The sequence below is a fragment of the Artemia sp. Qi Xiang Cuo genome, chromosome 11 (assembly GCF_049724085.1).
Source record: "Artemia sp. Qi Xiang Cuo chromosome 11, ASM4972408v1, whole genome shotgun sequence".
Lineage (NCBI taxonomy): Eukaryota > Metazoa > Arthropoda > Branchiopoda > Anostraca > Artemiidae > Artemia > Artemia sp. Qi Xiang Cuo.
Window position 1 is genome coordinate 44,228,377 of NC_142804.1, and position 20,288 is coordinate 44,248,664.

At 35.2% G+C, this 20,288-nt stretch overlaps 1 protein-coding gene across 3 annotated transcripts in view; it reads right to left on the reverse strand.

The window, feature by feature from the left end:
• LOC148947013 (uncharacterized) overlaps window positions 1-18,838 on the reverse strand; it is a 78,914-nt gene extending 60,076 nt beyond the window's left edge. Inside the window, exons 1-2 of one of the 3 annotated variants that reach the window (XM_089097229.1) lie at window positions 18,779-18,838; window positions 5,186-5,635 (exon numbers count right to left, since the gene is read on the reverse strand). In XM_089097229.1, coding sequence (XP_088953355.1) covers window positions 5,186-5,617 — 432 coding nt within the window. In that variant the 5' untranslated portion in view covers window positions 5,618-5,635; window positions 18,779-18,838. Of the gene's footprint in view, window positions 1-5,185; window positions 5,636-15,638; window positions 15,741-18,598; window positions 18,645-18,778 lie in introns of those variants that run through there. The other 2 variants (XM_089097227.1, XM_089097228.1) reach the window with 2 other exon arrangements.
• Between the last annotated feature and the right edge of the window lie 1,450 nt (window positions 18,839-20,288).

A 20,288-nucleotide genomic window follows, 5' to 3' on the forward strand; every position in this document is an offset into this window, starting at 1 on the left:
AGCAACTGCTACGTGTATACATTTTTTATGCTAACTTTAAAATTTCTTAGTAATTACTCAATTTCGTAGATCAGTGATAATAGTGATTATAGCCTATAGCAGAAGCTGAATTTAAAAACAAGATTTTTTTTTCAAGTCAAAGTAAGGAGAAACACTAAAAGTTAAATCGAACAGAAATTATTCCGTATACGACGGTTGCTGCTCCCTGCTTAACTCATTACGCTAAATTTTTTTTGTGGCTTAAAAAAAACTTCTCATTCCAATTCAACGGCCCTTATGTTCTCGATGAACAGTAGTTTTCTTGAACAATTCCTTAATGCTATTTTTACTACAAAAGTTAGAAGTAAGGGTGGCCGAAAAGGGGTATTATTGTTCGCATGGATGGAAATTATGCGCGACTTTTGATCTTCAACGTCGTGGAAGCCATCGCGACCTCTACACTAGCTCTGATGTTTAAATAAGTTGTATACATGTTTAGATACATCGTATAAATGGAAAAAGAGAAATATTACCATTTAAAAATCGTTGAAAACGAAGTTCCTGGTAGAACTCCTCTCCCCCAAAAATTTCCTGGCGAGACTCATGATACTCCGCCCCACCTTTTTCAGCGTCTGTGCCGATAGGTATGTGAATGCAAAATGTTGTACTACATTAGAAAATATTGTCGCAGGGAGGGGGGCACTTTTAATTGTTCTCCCCGCTAGCACCAATAATAGAAGCGTAGACCAAAATTATTTCCGGGAATCAAGAGGGATTACATATCAACTTCTACCCATTATTAATTTTTCTCAACTAAATAAACTCTCTAGGGCATCTTTACCCTCCCCACCAACAAAATGACCCATATTCATTCCATCGTTATATCTGATTTGTATTTACACATCACTGTGTGTAATTTTATGAAATATAAAGCAATTCAGTTTAGTTAAAAGAAGTTTTAAAATAAATGCCAGAAAAATATTTATGTAATAAGAAGCCATTACACCACAGCACCATTATTCAAGCTCGGTCTAAATCAAGGGAGGTGAAGGATTAGTTCTTACCCCCCCCCCCAATAACCCTTTCTATACTTATCTGAAAGCTGATGGAAAGTCAGACAATTTGAGCATTCAAATGTTCTTAGGCATCTGCCCCCCCCAACCTGCAAAACGACCCACCGCCGCTAAGTCATAATAGCTGATGCGCAATTATACATTACTAAACACAATTTCATGAGAAATCAAATGAATACATTTACTGAAATCAAGTATTACGATAGATGTCCATATTAACTATTCATAATGCAAGGACTACATGATTTTTCAGCAACGAATTTGTCCCCGCGCAGAATTACAACCAGGCTCAATATATATTTCTCGGATACTTTTAAATCTATTGGCTATCTCAGAATTTTCAATTGATAATAAACTGGTCCTTTTTGGGGCAAAACTTTGTTTGGTGTCACAAAAAGACAAAAAACGCCAATTTCTCCTGTCACAATCGTTTTGGTAACTTAAAAAAGGGGACTTTTAATTTCCGGTCAAACTAGCCCTTTCCCGATCTTCTACGGTCGATACGGTAACCCCCGAGAAAAACAAAACAAAAAAGAACAAAAAACAAACAAATATACACGCATCCGTGATCTTACTTCTGAGAAAAATGCAAAATTCCACTTTTTTGTAGATAGAAGCTTGAAACCTCTTGAGTATGGTTCTCTGATATGCTGAATCTAATAGTGTGATTTCCATTAAGATCGCGTTACTTTTTTAGGGTGTTTCCCCACTTTTTTTTTTAAATCAGGCAAATTTTCTGAGGCCCGTAGTCCTTGATGGATAGCATTCCATTTCACTAATTTTAACCATATCAAATAAGCACAAAAAGTTAATTCTTTTGGTGAGTTAATTTTTATCAAAATTCGTAAAGTTTCTCCAACTATTGGCATGAGCTACTCCTTACTTACATAGTTACGGTTCTTTGCAACAAACTGTTTTGTTAGTGATTTTTTCAACACTTATCTTACTAAAATATTCAAAATAGACAACTGGACGTGCCAAATGGTAGATCTTCTGTAATGTTTGGGATAAATCCCTTTCACACTTTATACCTCTGGGAAGAGAGGGGTGGGGGGATCAGAAACATTGAAGCAGTAGTCTAATATATAGGATTTTACAACTAGGCCATATTGAAGATTTGCTGCAATCCTTTTTATGACCATTTTTAAGAAAAATGGCACCATTTTTTTTTTTTTTTTTTTTGAAAAAATTATTCTCGACACATACAATTTCTAACGCTTTAACCGTTTGACGACAACAACCTTTCGAATAAAAGAAAAATCGAAGTGTTGGTCCCACAACACTTTTGCTACGGAAGTCGACTCAAAGGTTGCTGCAGTAGCCTACTTCCGATTGAAGTATTATGGTTTCGGATTGATGTGATGTTGAAATTCGCCCAGAGTGGGGCGATACTTTAACCTTGTCAAAATTAATCTATTTTAAGGAATTTAAAACAAACTCGTGCAGAAAGCAGAAGAAGTATCAAGTGAGGATATTCACTAAAGTGCATTTTTTTGCCTCACGTAATGACATATTTTTAATTTTTGTCACTGCGTTTTCGAAAATTTTCAAATCTTTGTCGAACAGATTTCAAAAATTTTAAATTTTTGTCGGGGAAATTCACAGGTTTCCAATTTTGTCGTAAAATTTTTAAATACTTTCAATTTTTGGCAACCTTATCTCATTTTTTTCCGATTTCTGTCGTAATGATTTCAAAGGTTTTCGAATCTATTAAAAAAAATCACAGATTTTCTGTTCTTTTCTTCTAGATTTCGAAGATTTCAATTTGTATTCCGAAGTTTTCACCATTTCCAATTTTTGTCGAGCATATTTCAATTTTTTCGATTTTTGTTGAAGAAATTTTCTGATTTTTAATTTTTGTCACCAAGTACTGAAATGAATTGTTTTTAGATCGGTAAATTCACCTTTTAAAATCTTTTTCGAGGAAACTCACTGATTTCCAATTTTTGGCGATTGAAAACATGGATTTTCATTTTTTCTGTTATTCTGCTGCCCAGAAGGTACAGAGTAAGATGTCGTTTCATCAAGTAACAGCATGGTCACGCCATGTAACAACTGTTCTAGATGGCAAATCGCGATAGACTCGGAGTGGGTGCTCTCAAATACCGAAAGTTTATTAACGAATGAACCATTTATATTCCATGAGTATAGGCCAATTGTTGAAATTATGGATTTTCGGGCTTAAGATGTTTCGTGCAGTTTACACTATAACATCTATGGTCCGCAGTTCCACAATCAACATAGAAAGCATTCCTCAGAGCTGGGGCATCAGAAATTGATCTATTAACAGTACCACCACATTTAGAGCATAATATTTAATTCTTACAGTTTGCGGCAAAGTGTCCAATCATTCGAAAGGTAAAGCAGCAAAAGGGTAAAAATGTAAATTATTCATCTTAAAGGCGTTCGTACCCAATTTTTGGCTGAATCTTATAGGAAAGTGTCTTGGTCGTTACGTGTCGGTATATACTTTGAATAGTATCATTTGCCTCACCAAGAGGTTTTAGCACATTCAGGTATCATTAGTTTCAGGGGATATTCGTCAAGGATATCTGGAACTGGCTTCATCCCGAGAGCAAAGGCTGGCTCCTTCACTGGAACGTTGAGTGACGGCTCAGAGCACTTCCCACTCTCAATTATCTGGCCTGCAGTTTGAAATTTTAGTAGTTTTGTTTTCTAAAGCCTTTTCCTGAAAAATCACCTGTTTCTTCACTAACTATTTTCTTAAAATCATTCCATTCATGTTCAACTTTATCAGATTCCAGACGCTTCATTATCAAAGAAATAATTTGATAATGATGGAATTTAAAGACACCTCCAATTCTAGGTATTTCATAACTAAATGTTCTTGGAACGTTCCTTTCAAATTATAATCCTAATGTCTATCAACTTCATAACTACCTTGTATGCAGTTTAGCTTTACTAAATTTCAGCTTTACATAAATTCTGGATTTACCGCCCTAGAAGTACCGTGTTAGTTCATGGGCTAATTTGTAACTATATTATGGTGCCTAGCAAATTGTAGGAGACTATTGTCACTAATACATTCGCTCCTATGCCCAGATCAACCTACACTAGGATACTACCTACACCTATTTGAAATAGCCTGGGCATTAAGGCCCTCTGATTTGTTAAGTCAAATATATTAGTGTAAGTGTAGACAAGAAGGGTTTAGGGCAGGAATCCCCTCAATCATTCATGTTGAGGAACTTTTCAAAAGTGTGTAAAATTAGGGTAAATCAGGGTGTTTCCACCTTCTCATTCTTTTGAAAATAACTCCTTTCTTTTCTCTGCACCCTCCTCACGCATTACAATATTTTCATACAAATCTACCAGGATTCCTCGATGCTAATCAAAAGCTTAATAATTTGGGCGCGAGTCAGCGCACTTCTTCAAAGGCGGGGGCAAGGGGGGGGGTTTAATACATAAATTAGTATATTTTAGGCAAAATCTTTCTATTTTTTCATTGGACCCTTTCAGCTACGTAACCACAAAAGGGGATTTCCCCATGTATTCCACCCGCCTCCTCAAACCACACTAGTCACATGCACACACGCCTAGCATGAAGCAATTTTGGCCATTTTTCTGTTACCATAAACAGAATTACACATGTTGATCTGTCAGTCATTGAACCAATGTTAATGCTCAAAAGTTTCATAAATAAGTAAATGTGTACATAAAAACACAGTTTCTCGAATTATTTATGTTTTGACACAATTGGAATACAAATTGGAAGATCGCTTGAATGAATTTTTCCAAACTGAGATACGCATGGTGCAAATACCATGACCAAGAATGTTTTTTTAATCGTTTCCATTAGTACAATGAGCTCTAAAATCGGCAAATAAGGAGAAAAGCTGATAAATTTGAGAACTCATGTATTTTCTACAAGGGTTAGCCAAACCAGACCAAAAAAGGAATTTTTTAGAGTTACAGGATCCCTGAAACACCACCAATACTCCCCCGAAAGAAACTGAAGCATGTAAAGACCAAGAAAACGCATTGATGCTTCGATTCAGCTCTATGTGACAACTTACTCTGATTGTTTTTACTAAGGAAAAAAAAACTTTAAAAAGAGAAATAATCAGTATTATAAACCTAAATCAGAACAAAATTCATCAAAAATGATATACCTTTTGTCGTTTTTGTCTTTCCAGTATTTGTATTTTAGTCTCTTCTGATTTTTGGCTTCTTTTCAACAGGTTTGGGACCACTTTATGTACATCCTTAGCATCATCTTTTGGTAAGTTTGGTAGATTTGATGTATCAACATCTTTTGGCTGGTGTACCTTGGCAGTATTCTCCTTTTCAGACTTATCTACTGAAAGCCTTTCTAGCAATACTGTAAGCTTCTTGTCTGTAAGCCTGAAATTTCCTCCATAAGCCATGATCTCACCAGAACTGACGCAATCCCTTAAGTTCTTTTGGATTGATATTTCTGAGATTTTACTATTGTTTAGTTTAATATGGTTAACAAGAACATCCTTTGGAATTGTTGTATTCCTAGTTAAATTAGGATGAGATTGCAGAAGATGTGTTAAAGCGTCCACAATAATATTCGCCATGTTGTAGATTCTTGATAACTGAAAAAGAACATCTTTAATTACTTTTATTTTTGAAACGTGGCAGAGCACTTTTTTTATGCTGACAAACATTGAGCTCCATAGAAAGGATAGGAACTGAAAATGTTGGGTTAATAATGTTATTACCGACTCTGACAACAACCTGATTGGGGGCTTGTGGGTGAATGTATTGTCTTACATCTGTTACAACTGATTTACCTAACTACTTCACTGTGAACATTCAAAGTTCCACTTGGGCTACTAGTTCGAAAACTTCTAGGCAGCTTGGAGATATATTTTCTTTTGCCGAAAAATCTCCTCCCTGTAAAAAAAAAAAAAAAATGCAAATTGTGCTATCCCTCCACACAACATCTATACCTTTCTTTCCCAATATATTGTTAATATTCTATTTTAATAGTCTGGATAAACAGTTCTTTCTGATTTTATTCTGCCTCTCCCCTAATTCAGAATTTGAGTTTCAAATTGCCCCCAAACATCATCTAAAAATTTCTACTCAATCCCCTAAGCCATGGGCCGGCAACCCGCGGTCCGCGAGGCGTATTGGTGCGGCCCACAAGACCCTCGTCGCAACGCACCTTAAGGACCATATTACTCATCATAACAATACACAAGGAAGGGAAAGGGGGTGCCATCTAGTATTGTCAAAAAAAATCCGTAAGCCTCATCTAGCACAGTTAGTTTAATTTTCAACTATCCAGTCCAGACCAATTGTTTTGGTATGTTACAATTTTTGTTTTTCAGCAAGCCTTTCTCAAAGTTTGGGAAATACACCCCAAAAAATACTTTGTCTTAGGATTTTCTTTGTTTATTCTTTTTCGTTCAGTAAAATTTAGCACTTGGGGTACCAAATGAAAGCCAAATTATCTGGTCATGGTAGGTAATCATCATCTTGTGGCGAAACATTCAGAAGAAAAAACATTTCTTGATTTTGCAAACAGTTGTCATCTGGTATATAACGGGACAGGAAAATATGGTAAACACTGGGTCATTTCTCAGCATCTACCAGATGAAACCCATCTACAAAATCGAGGGTATTTTTTTCAAATGGGTTAAAGTACAACCAGGTTGTCAAAGTAGCACAAATACAATATATCAGGAACAGAATAGGTATTAAGTTTCCACTTTCAGAGAAACTAGAGGGGAGTAAAACTAAATCAAAACGTACAATACACATCCAGATTACCAAAAGGGTGTACGTGCAATATCCCAGGAAGAAAAGGGGGGTACGTTGGAACGTTCATAGCATACTATTGGGGATGTTGAACTAAATCAAAGGACCCTATGTCCGTCAAAGTTTGTCATAAGGGCATATTACGGCATCTTAGGAACAGATAAAGGTATTAAGTTGAAACTTAGAGACCTCTTGAGGGGTATTTATAACTAAATATGGATGTTGAAACGGTCTATCTGCAAAATATATGGGATAGCTAAGGACATTAAGGCGAAACTATCAAGGAATATTGTAAGTATATTGAACAAAATCAATATGTACTCCATGCATGCAGGTTGTCAAAAGGGCATATGAACGATATCTGAAAAACAGCTGAAAACAATAAATTGAACCTTTGAGGATAGCTACAACTACTACTAATGCAAGTAGTACTACTGCTATTGTGACTTTTTCAAACTGTGACTGCTTTTAACTGTTTGAATTTGTGATTACTTGCAACTGCAAATACTTGTGAATGTGACTGATTGGGACTGCGACCCCTACTAATTGTAACTACAACTGCCAGTGCAAACAAAAAGATAATCCCTCAAAACTGGAGCAATGCCAAAAAGACAGGGATAGACTGGCTGGTAGATTTTCGAGCTTAAAATCCACAACTGTTACTACACAAGCCTGAACCCACAACCTTGGGTCATTCAACCCGCTTTAACAGAGTCAACATTGAACAGTTCTACTCAAACCCAAATTCAGTTCTAGAAAAGCTTCATTTTAATGCAAGTGACATAACAACTGTGATGAAAATTCTATGACCACAGTTCATATTCCTCCTAAAGTGTTTAGGGAGAGGAGTCAGGTGATATTGTGTAAGGCAACATCATCATAGAGAGCTGTCCTTGTGACCATGGTCGGAACTGTTTTTGCAAGTAGTCAGTATTTACCATCTTAATTTACATTTCCAAGGAAAAATTTTCAGTCTCACATGCTAACTGGTGCTCCATCAAACTCAGCGGGTGGAGTCTCACCATCCAGTTGGATCAGTCAAGATCTATTTTCGAAATATATTCATCACCTCAAGGATATATTAATATCGATCATTTTCCAAATTGCAAGAAAACAGTAGAAGAAGCTGGTATAAATTTTGTTTGGCAAAACAATAAAATGAAAAGTGCATTAATACAAGTTCAAACTGAGTTTGAAAACTGGGTTCCTGATTTCACAAAGATCTCACGTAAGATGGATATTTTCGAAAACCCCATGGCAGTGGGTATCAGTAATGTACCAAGTGATATGCAAATCAAGGTGATATATTTGCAAAGTGATACCACACTTAAAATAGCTTTTAAGGAAAAAACCAACTTGGTGGATTTCTATGGAAGTTTGTCTTCTGAAAACTACAAGGAATTAAAAAGGTTTGCTGAGCAATTAATTACTATGTTTGGTAGTACATGTATTTGTGAGTATACTTTTTCAATCCCGAACTATCAAAACAACAAACACTTTTCTTGGTTATCGGACATAGATTTAGACGCAATATTTCACGTCTCTACTACAAAATACAAGCTAATGTAAAAAAAACTTGCAAGTCAAATGCAACAGTAAAAATCTCATTGATTGTACTAACTACAATAAATGTAGTAAAAATATACATTAAGCGTTTTATTTTTAACCTAAAACATTTGTATATAAATATTGTAGATGTACTCTACTTATTATAGTAATTTGATAATGTGGAAGATGGTTGGAATAACTTTAGAAAAATAATTTGTGAAGTTGCTGAAGGTGTATTAGGGAAGAAAGCTAGAACTGCAGCTAAGAATATTAGTAAAAAAGCTTTATGTTTAGTAGAGAGCAGAAGGGGCTTGTACAAGAAATATCTGAGTGATAGATTATATGAAAACAAAAGGAATTGAAAGAAAGTGGAAAAAACATTAAAGTATGAACTAAGGAGTAGTGAAATGGAGGCCATGGATAAAATTGCCAAGGATCTGGAAGATGCAGCTAGACGGCATAATAGTAAAATATTGTACTGGCACTTTAACAAATTAAGAGGGAGTAGTCAATCCGGACTTGTCCCAGTTAAAGATAGGAATGGGGTCGCAGTTAGCGATAAGGAAAAAACTAAAGAGAGATGGGCCGAACATTTTGAGAACTTGCTTAACTGAGATAGAGTTGCGGGAAAAAATATAGAGGAAAATGAAAAAGTTTGTGATACTTTGGATGTGAAGGAAGATTTGTTTTGTGAGGAGGAATTAGCAACAGTACTAAAAGGATTAAAGAATAATAAGGCTCCAGGTGCTGATAGGGTGGTAAATGAGTTTCTTAAATATAGTGGCTCTGAGGTTAGAAATAAGTTATTGAAGATTATGAATATAATTTTTGAAAAAGGGGAAGTACCCAACGATTTGAGGAAAACCTTAATTAAGCCACTTTATAAGAAAGGCGATAAAAAATAGTGTGGTAACTATCGAGGCATTAGTCTGGTCTCTGTAGGTAGTAAATTACTTAGTAATATACTTTTTAGACAGAGAGATGCCGTAGACAAAGTTTTAAGAGAAGAGCAGTGCGGTTTTAGAAAAGGTAGAGGATGTGTCGACCAAATTTTTACTCTTAGGGTAGTAATTGAGAAGTGCTGAGTAGTCAAACACCTTTGGTCCTCAGTGTTATAGTCTATGAGCAAGCGTTCAATTCTGCTCATAGAAGAGGCTTAGTAAAGGTTTTATCCTTGTATGACATTCCAGAAAAATACATTAAAGTGATTAATGATATGCAAGAGAATAACACTGCTGTGGTTAAGGTAGGAAATGAGGTTAGCAGCTGGTTTTGTATTAAATCAGAAGTTAAGCAGGGCTGTGTTCTATCTCCCTTTATATGGATTATTTTGATGGATTTTGTATTAAGGAGCACAGGAAAATCAATGGGAGACCACGGAATCAAATGGGGAGGAAAAAGTCTCCTGGACTTGGATTATGCTGATGATTTAAGCATCCTAGATGAAAGTGTGAGCAAAATGAATGAAGTTTTAGTGGTTTTGCGAGTTCAGGGTGCTAGAATTGGTTTGAAAATTAATGTTAGGAAGACTAAGTCACTAAGGCTAGGAATAAGTGAATATGAAAATGTGACGTTGGGTAATGAAAATATTGATCATGTGGGCAGTTTCACTTACCTTGGTAGTATTATTAGTAAAGATGGTGGGAGTAGTGGAAAAGTTCAAAGTAGAATAGCCAAGGCTCATGGTTTTTTTTCACAGTTAAAAAAAAGTTTGGAAGGACTGGAAGATAAGTCTGCAAATCTAGATTAGAATATTAGAAACTACAGTGATGAGAGTGGTCAAATATGGCTCTGAAGCATGGACGCTCCGAAAAGCGGATGAAGATTTGCTAGATGTTCTCCAGAGAAATTGCTTCAGGATTGTTCTGGGAACCCGGCTGACTGACCGTATTTCAAACAATAGGCTATGCGAAAAATGTGCTGTAGTACTATTCCCTTAGGCTATAATAAAAGAAAGGTTGAGGTGACTAGGACACATTCTGCGGATGAAGGAAGAGGGATTGCCGAAGACTATTCTTTTTGGCCAACCATCTAGGGCTGAAAAGAAAGCAGGTCGTCTTTATCTGGGATGGGAGTACGTCATAAAGAAAGATTTAAAGGAAATGGGACCTTCGTGGGCGGGTGTAAAAAGGGAGGCTTTGAATAGATTGGGGTGGAGGAGGATCGTGCGTAGATGTGTTGGCCTCAGGCGGCTTGGTGCTGCGGTGAGTTGTTAGTAGTAGTAGTAGTACAATACTAGACTACACTAAATACAAGCTAATGTAAAAAAAACAACTTGCAAGTCAAATGCAATAGTGAAAATCTCATTGATTGTATTAACAACAATAAATGTAGTAAAAATATAAATTAAGCGTTTTATTTTAAACCTAAAATATTTGTATATACATATTGTAGATATACTCTACTTATTACAATATACCTACAATACTAGACTACAGTGTAATGACCTGTGACCAAAGTGCGGCCTGTGTAACATCCCAACGTCAACTTTGGCCCTTTTACAATAAAAGGTTGCTGACCCATACCCTAAGCTATTCCAGAGACAATGCAAAAACGGTACTTTTAATGTCTTGGCACACATGAATTCTTTGGTTCTGCATCACTATTTCCCCCAGAAAAGAGTCTAGACCAAGAAAAACTTATGGTAGAATTTTTTTTAAGTTAAACTTTAGATCTTTCGCATCTACCTACTCGTACCAAGCCAGGATTTGAGGTCCACTTGGTATCAATCAACAACCCATAAAAGTTTCAGCTTGATCAGCAAAAGTCGTTCCCAGGATATTGTAGATAAACTGTTTTGATCACTTTGGAACGCATAGAGCATTTTGGTGTACCTAGTACTTAGCCGTGGGTAGATTATAGTTCCCTGGGAGGATTAGAGTGCAAAATTGCTTAAGTGAATTGGAGAAAAGACACTGTTAGATCCCCCTCCTCTACCCCCCCCCCCCTTAAAGGCAAGACTTGAGATCTACTTGACACCACTAGCCCTCCCTAAAAGCTTAAAATTGATACCCAGTCTGTTTCAGAGATATTGTAGATATATTATTTTGACATATTCATACCACTTAGGTTTTTTTTTTAATTTCCCTCAGTACCCAGATGTAAAAAAAATTGTATTTCATGGTGGCTGCTGATTCAAAAACTTTATATGGATTGGAAATAACAGTATTAGTTACTCCTCCAAACCCACATTTGATTCCCCTTGCCCCCTGTAAACTGCCTGAAAATTTGAAATGCATCCCTTAAGTCGTTCCAAGATGCAGCAGATTTGAATCTGAAGTTACTACTCTCTCCTCGCTTCTCCTGCACTAGGCCTAACTAAAATTTTCAACTCCACCCCCTAAAACACAGTAGATGTTATATTTTGATAAACCCTATGCCTGCAGTCTCTTTTGATTTACCTCTACCCTCTCCCCAAAGTTATATTTCATTGTTCACTTGCTCTTCTGCTCCCCTCCCCTTAATGCTCAGTGGAAGTATCAACTTGTTACCCCTAGCCGTGCATAAATTATGAATCCCATTGGATTTCATAGTTCAAGAATATTCTTTCAATTAGAGACGAAACTTTTTTAACCCCTTCCCCCATCCCCTCACACAAAATAGAAGCTAAATTCCCCTGCCCTCCCTTCAGTCTTTCCCTGAATTACTCATAAATTTTAACTTCACCCCTCCCCCAAGCCGTTCCCTTAGTTTTCTCAGATGACCTATTTTGATGACCTGGATGCAGAAGGAGTCTTTTGATTTAAGCCACTCCCTGCCACAAGTGAGAAATTAAGGTCAATCTGTCCCCCAGCCTCTCAAGATTCGTTTAATATTTCAGATTGACACCCCAAGCAGTTCCTGGGCTATTACAGATGCAGTCCCTTTCCCCTCCCCATACGAAATTTGGAGTCACCTTGCTCCATCCTTCCCTTTCATTTCCCCAACCCGACCTGAAAACTTCTGCTTCATCCCTAAAGTCATTATTGCAACATTACAAATACTACACTTTAATGACTTGGATGTGTGCAGTGTTTTTTAACCTACCTCTCTCTGCTCCAACAGTCAAAATTTGACATTCACTCAACCCTCCCCCAACACTGTCTGAAATTTTTCTTGATCCCCCAAACGACTTCCAAGACACTCATGGGCGTAGGCAGGGGGGGGGGGCAGGGGGGGGGCAGCTGCCCCCCAGACCTTCAAATTTAAATTAGATATGGCTGAAAAAGCAGATAGTTGGAAAAGCAGTTGATAAAAGGCCCATGAAGACACTGCAGATAATTTGAAAACTAGGGTATACATAGCAGTTTTGAATTTACTCAGCTGCCCAAGTTGTATTCCAGATTATGCCTTTGGGAAAGTCAGGAAAACAATCTTTCTCTAAGAGCTTTTGTAATAAAACCTATTTGCAAATAACAGCTGCTTTATGTAATTTAGGGCAATTTACATAAACATTTTTTCTATTCTTCTTCTTGTACTGAAATGGCTTTAGCCCAAGGACTTGAAAATATAAGCTTAGAGATGATCAGGGGATTTTTTGGCCTCTTTGTCTGGTTCCATTATTTAGAGGGGGCAGTGCTGTTGAACAGTTATGTACATTATAATTAAGAATACCCTCCTTTCCAAATAAAAAGATCCAATGTAAGCAATAAAGAACTCGCATAGTTTATAGCTCTTTCGACAGGAGCTGTGGGGGTTATTTAATCCCTGCCATTATAGTTATTGGACCTTTGGACTATTCTGAACTAAGTGGCTATCTCAAAGTTTTGATCAGATGCCTTTGTGTTTAGGGCATTTGCTAAAATGGGGGTAGGATAAGGAATACCATTGTCTAATCACTTTTGGCTCTTACGAAAGGCACTAGAACTTTCAATTTCCAATCAAATGATCCCCCTATGACATTTCTATGATAGTTCCTTCCATACATAGTGGCTTACGGAAAAAAAAATGAAGCCACGTTGCTCTTTACTTTGGCTAAACCAATAATTGACTAACAAAACTTCTAACTCAGGCAGTCTATTTAATTTTCTTTACAGTGGAAATGACACTTTATTTTCTAATGGCTGTCTCATACAGTACCATTTTTTGAATAAAGTGTCATTAAAATGGTGCACTGTGATCACAAATGTATCACTTTGGCCAGGGATTATATTGACCACATGTAGCTGCCAAATGTGTGAGTAAATGGTGAAGAATTTTTTCACAAAAGAACTTTTTCACCTAAGAACTTTTTCATCTTAGATGATAAGTTACTTTTTAAGCCATCCACATATATCCCATTTACATGGAATTGGAAAAAGCTTAAGTTTACAAACCAATCAGCAAAAACAAGAAGGAATAATTGTCTAAGGAGTGAAAAGCCGAAAATACAGACTTATTAGCTCTTTAGGATATAATCATAATACTAGAAACTTAGTTAAACAAAAAAATATCAAAGGGAAAAAAATTCTATATTTAAAACCATTTATCTACTATTAATTTAAATATCATGGGATGAAGTGATACTATATATTTTAATGTTTGATTCTTAATCCTCCCTGTCAATACCTAGTGAATACCGTCTACAATTCAATTGTTTCTTATTTTTCTATAGATTTGATATCCAGGGTTTACTAGGGTGATTCAACCTCTACAAACAAGAGAGTGGAATATTAGAAAGGAAAGTCTGGATAATTTGGTTAAAGGGGTCATTGAGATTTAAGATGAAACAAAGGAGTGTCTTGTTGAAAAATAGCAGCATATTCAACTCCCTCCATAGGAAAAATTTTTCAAATACCCCCTTCATTATTAGTGGATTAGGCATTCTTTTCCTAAAATTTTCCTTCTTTCTCTGAATTTTTCAATAGATTTCTAAGAAAAACAACCAAAAAGAAAATTTGCAAAATACTTGAATGTTTTTTTAGTACCAAATTAGCCTAGAGGTTTTGAAATATCTGATTAAAACAGCAAAAACAAAAGCCAGGAAACTTAATGAGCAAATTGTCCAGGAAAATCATGGCACCAAAACTGCTGCAATAACAAGGAAGTGATAATTCAAATTCCAACAGAGAAGCCTTTATTTTATAATGGTTAGCCTACATGTAAAAAAATACCCCCATGGCCTAAAAAACATTAAGTTGTGTCAGAATATGTGTTGGCCTCTTACGGGTTAAAGAGTGAATACTTTTCTTTTATATCTGTACATACTAATTAAACATTTATGCGATATTTATTTTAAATAAATGCAATTGACACTGTACCTGTCATTCTTTTCCTGATTATGTTTATCTAAGGCTAACAATTTCCTTTAATATAAGCCATACATTTGGGTGCGTTTTCAAATTATCTAGCACCTCTCCAGGATGTATAGCCAAGTTGTATAATCCTAGAGCAGTATTTCCTTTTTGATGATATTTTTTGAAAAACGACTCTTTCACACTTGCTTAACTGCTATGTTATACTGCCTAATATGCATTGTAGAAATATGGCATCTCCAAAATGATATGATTTTTTCCTATCCATCTATTGATTACAATTATTTTCTATTTTAACAAATTTTGGCTTCCAGCCTTTGAGGTGTAATATTGTTGTTAACATTTGAACTGAAATTTATGCAAAATCTGATTATGTTTTCAAAATTAGAACCCACTTTCATACAGTACTTCAAACTTGAGCAGAGGTTGAAGACACTTTTCCATAATAATATTTGGCAATAGCCCAAATATGCCAAACATAAGCCTTTAAATTCTCTGGCTTGATTGTTTGCAGCCTTGAGGTTCTTTATCTCTGGTCAAAATTAAGTTAGTTTGACATAAGAAATTAGAAGCACAATATCTTCCACACAAGGATTATGTGAGTACTCATTTTAGTTATTACTGTGTAAAAACAATTCATGAACAATCCTATCACTTATTTGCACCAAAGGTTTTAATTTTTAACATATATTGTATGTACAGAGCATACTGTATAATAAATGAATTTGCTTGTTTATATTGTGTATATTTTGGTCAATCCAACACCATAAATATAAATGTTTTTACTTTTATAACTTTAATAAATCAAATAGTATTAACATTTTGATGACTAAATATCAGTATATGTATATTAAACTGACAACGCATATTCATTTGTATTTATTCAGTAAAGTGCAAATTATGTTCTGGCCTTGGGAAGGCAATGGGGTTTTGAGCCCAACTTATGTTAATATCTGCTCGTTTTGAGTTGACTCAGTTCTATTTTGGCAATAGCCCAAATATGCCAAACATAAGCCTTTAAATTTTCACCCTTGATGATAAAGCTTAAAACTAAGAAAAATACAAGGTTAACCTGCAACATGAAACCAATCCTTGTTATGAATGCTTGAATCAAGGAAGATCAACATATATGGCATGAGCAAAGCAGATACATGCTAAAGCAGCATGCTGTTTTTCTGGCTTGAGGGTTTGCAGCCTTGAGGTTCTTTATCTCTGGTCAAAATTAAGTTAGTTTGACCTAAGAAATTAGAAGCACAATGTCTTCCACACAAGGATTATGTGAGTACTCATTTTAGTTATTACTGTGTTAAAACAATTCATGAACAATCCTATCACTTATTTGCACCTAAGGTTTTAATTTTTAACATATATTGTATGCACAGAGCATACTGTATAATAAATGAATTTGCTTGTTTATATTGTGTATATTTTGCTGCTTGGTCCCTGATGTTAGCAGTGTGCCTGCTGTCTTAACAGGAATTGTTTCCAAAGAAAGCTAACAGAACACTGTTGATTTAACTACTGAAGAATGTCTTTAATAAATAATATTGCTCCCTGAGTTTTAGCATTCAATTCCAATAATTTAACAAGTAAAAATTAAACTTGGAATTTTTTTCAAATTGAAACAAAAATTTCAGAGAACTTTCTAGTTTTAGAGTTTGTATTCCATTTTGTGCATATTTGGAAGTTTGAAATGTGGTGTATACTCTTTTTTCATGGTTGAAGCTCCTATATTAATTAATGTAAAACAAAATAATTCTGGACTTTTTCCCCCAACAATTGCATGAAAGTTTTCATTGGGGAACAATTCAGTGTCTGCAAGTTAACATAAAATTGCTAGTAAATATTGCAGAAGAACCAAGCCTGAATCAAGGATTCAGATTGATATAAGCCTGCTGTTCAATATCAAGGGAAACCAAGGGTTTGCCTTGCTATTGGCTTATTTCAATTATGTTTTTAAAATTTTATATTTGAATCAAGGATTTGTCTTCACACTGGCTCGCTCTCAAACTTACCTTCAATCATATTTCTAATGCTGCATGCTTGAAACAAGCTTGTGTTGGAGGTTAGCCTATAACAATCATGTTTTCTGAGTTGCAGACTTGAAACAATGATTTGTCTTGCTATGAGTTTGTTTTGTAAGCTTGCTTCAAGCCTTAATTTGAGCTTCCAACAGGGTAATAGCTGGTGAACTAGCACACCTGAAGCAAGTTCATTTATGGATTTTTCTTTGACTTTGTCCTCTATTTATAAGCTTATTTGCCCTTTTTAGGAAGTTTGAATCCAGTGTGATACAAGGAATTTGACAGTTTGTAAGAACCCTGGTGGGGCAGGGGGGGAAGGGATAGTGAGTATTTAAAAACATCTTTCTGGATGCAACCTCCCTTCCACCTCTTGAAGGCCTGGATAAAATTCTAAACAAAGGGCTGTTTGTTATTGCATAAAGTAGTTTAGCACAAAACTGAGAAATGGATCCAGAACATCAATCATAATTTGGGAAGATTGTTCAAATGTTTAACTCTACTTATCCCCCTTAAAAGGAAACTGACTCACAGCATTTCATAACTAGAGTTTCTAATAAGAAAAACTATTCAGCCTAAAAATAACAGCTTACCTAGCAAGTGTTTTTAAAGGAGCAAGAGAGAGAGGGTTTTCAGTGTCCCCCTTGACCCTTCCCCATCCCTTGGAAGACCAGGATTAATTCTACATGAAGGGCTGTTTGTTACCTTAGAAAATAGCTGAGTACAAGACTGAATCTTTCAGAAATGGATCCAGAGCCTAAATGATGACTTGGGGAGATACTTCAAGATGTGTAACTTAATTTAACCCCTCAAAAGGACAGTGACCTTCAATGAAGTTGATCAGACTCTGTATTATAAAAAAAAAATTCAAAAATAGCTGTATAACTAAGGACAAATGAGGATAAGGGAAACATTTGAGTCTTCTATTTTTGCTAAATCTAAATCCTATTTTGTAAGTTAGTGAAAGACTTGAAAAAAAGTGTCTCAAATTTGAAAAAGAAATACCCTCATACCCAATTATCCTTGAATCAGCTAAAGCTGTGAAATGCAAATGAGCTTGGGACAAACTTGCAAAATCAAGCCAAAACCTCAAACAAGTTTGCTTGAAAACTGCCAAGTGGAAAACTTTGCTTTTTGCTAGATTACATTAAGGCTTGACACAGGCTTTTGAAACCAGCCAATGGCAAGGCAAATCCCTGATTTAAGCATGTTTCAAGCCTTAAGTTTTGAAAACATACTATTAACAATCTGAAAATACAAGCAAATGACAGGGCAAATTCCTGATTCAAACTTGGTTTAAAAACTGCAAATCTGAAAAAAAAAATAAAAAGATGTTGTAAAAGAAGCCAGTAATTAGGCAGATCTTGGTTAAAGCCTGCAATTCAAATAGCATATTTGAAATAGGTTTGCAACACAAGTCAATAGTAAGGAAAATCCTTTGTTTGCCTTGGTACCTGACAAGGTCCACCTGCAATTATCTGTTACCTCATGGACACTGATTTAATTTGTATTGAAATTACTAAAGAAAATTCTTAAGTAATCTAGCAAATGATTTTTAATTAGCTTGCCAGAAAAGAATCAAATCCAGGCTAGCCTAACAGTTTTGTTAGGATGGAAGAAACAAAATTAATATCAGGAGTTAAAATTAAATAAGCATAATGCAAAGAACTAAATCCATGTATTATATAGCACTAGTATGTAGGCTACAATACATATTAAAGATCATTGAAATATAAAACACAAATCAGTAATGATGCAAATTGTTTCAATGTTTACAAAAAATTTCAAACTATTCTTTATAGAAACAAACAAAAATTCCTAATGAAGAAAAAATAATTCAAAATTTATTGCAGCCTATAAAATAAGCTAATTTGGACCAAAGACAGAGAACTAAATGCCTGTAAGTCCTCAAGCAAAGAAAAGGCATCTGGCTCTTATGTATAGGCTATCTTTTTTTTTACCTAGAAGTGAATTTTCACGATATAAAAAACCCATTATTCTAGAATTTTACCATTTTCTTCATCTCCCCTGGAAAAAATGCAATCCTGCTCTCCCTCCTTCTACAAGTAGCCTATTTGTCAGGGGCTCTTGGTGGCAAGGATATTAGGTCTGCAAGTGTTAATCATTCTATCTAAGTACCCTGTATAAATAAATAAACCTGATAAAGATTAAAATTCTATAATCAAATTACATTTATGATACGCTATAGATGAGAACGGCACATTACTTTTTCCTTTTTATCTGTTTTTTGAATTTAAGGCCTTAAAATGAGAAAAAATAGATAGCAGTAAGAAATTTTGGACTATGCTCCAAAGAAGAACGCAGATTTTTTTGTGAATTTTGACGGTTGGTGGATCAGATTAATAGTTTGCTGCTCTACAATTTGCTATTTACCAATCCAGTCTTAAAGAACAATGGGAAACTTCTTCGGTCCACTGAAAATTCTTAACTTGCTTTCAAGAATCTCGTCTGTTAGCCAAAAACACTCCAAGGCTTATAAAACCTTCGAAGTAGGGCTGTTGTAAGCTTTGCGAAGGAAACTATCCCAAAGTCAAGCAAAAATGGCAAAAGGAATTTTGAAAGAAAGCAAAATGACTTTATACATCCCAGACGCAAAGTGCTTTCTTCCAAACAAAAGTTTAGTAGTCACTTAACGAGATAACTTGTTCTGTCAACTCAGTTTTACATCTGTTTCAGAATTTGTGCAGTGCTTGAGCCACTGAAGTGGAATTGAATTTAGTACTCTTGTCTCAAAATGCATTACGCTAGATATTTGTCCATGCTCTCATATAAGCTACATGTTTTCTTACGAAAACATAAATTTTAGTGTTGACTTCTTAACACGAAATTTTGAATTTCATGGTATTGTTATAGACCCCCTCTCCTTTTCCATTTGGCCAATTTGAGGAATTAAAATTTTTTTATTTTTTATTCAGAATAATCAATTTTCATATAGAATTAAATTTTTTGAGCTACTGAGAAAATATTTACGATTAAACTAAGATTTAATCTAAAGGATAGTTTGGGGATGTACTTGTACACAAAAAAGGTAGGCTAAAAGGCATGGCATTCTGTCCTTCCGGTATTAACCCGAAAAGCATCAACAGACAAATTTTAAACTATTTTCGGAATATTGCCAATTTCGGCTTTAGGTACTCTCCATTGTCTCTATCCCAAATTGCATAAAAATCCTTTAGTCTGTGAATTTGGATGAAGCAGACTCAAGGACGAAGAATTCAAAGGAATTTTAAAGGCTAGAAAGCTAAAAATGTTATAGGACATATAATAAAAACCACCCATGAGAGATAAACCCACAAAGTTATATAGCGTATTGCGATGAGGTTGTTTGGGTGCATACGGCTTGTCATTACAGCTCTCCACTGCTTTACCATTTGTAATGCCCGTGGTTGCAACCCTTTTAAATTACTTCTTTCTGTAAGCAACTCATTAATGTAACAATACTTATGAGAGCTATTCTAAAGCGACAAAGCTTTGATTAACTTTAGTCTCCTGATTTTTCAAAAATCATAAAGAATTCATGAAATTTGGGTGGTCACAGCGGGCAGTAAATAAAATTACCATAGAAGATTTCATTGTAAACCAAAGTAGGATGAAAAGAGTAAATTCATTTCGTTACCTTAGGATTATTCTCAATTAGCTTTTATATTTCCGTAAAAATTATGATTATTTGAGATTTTCCC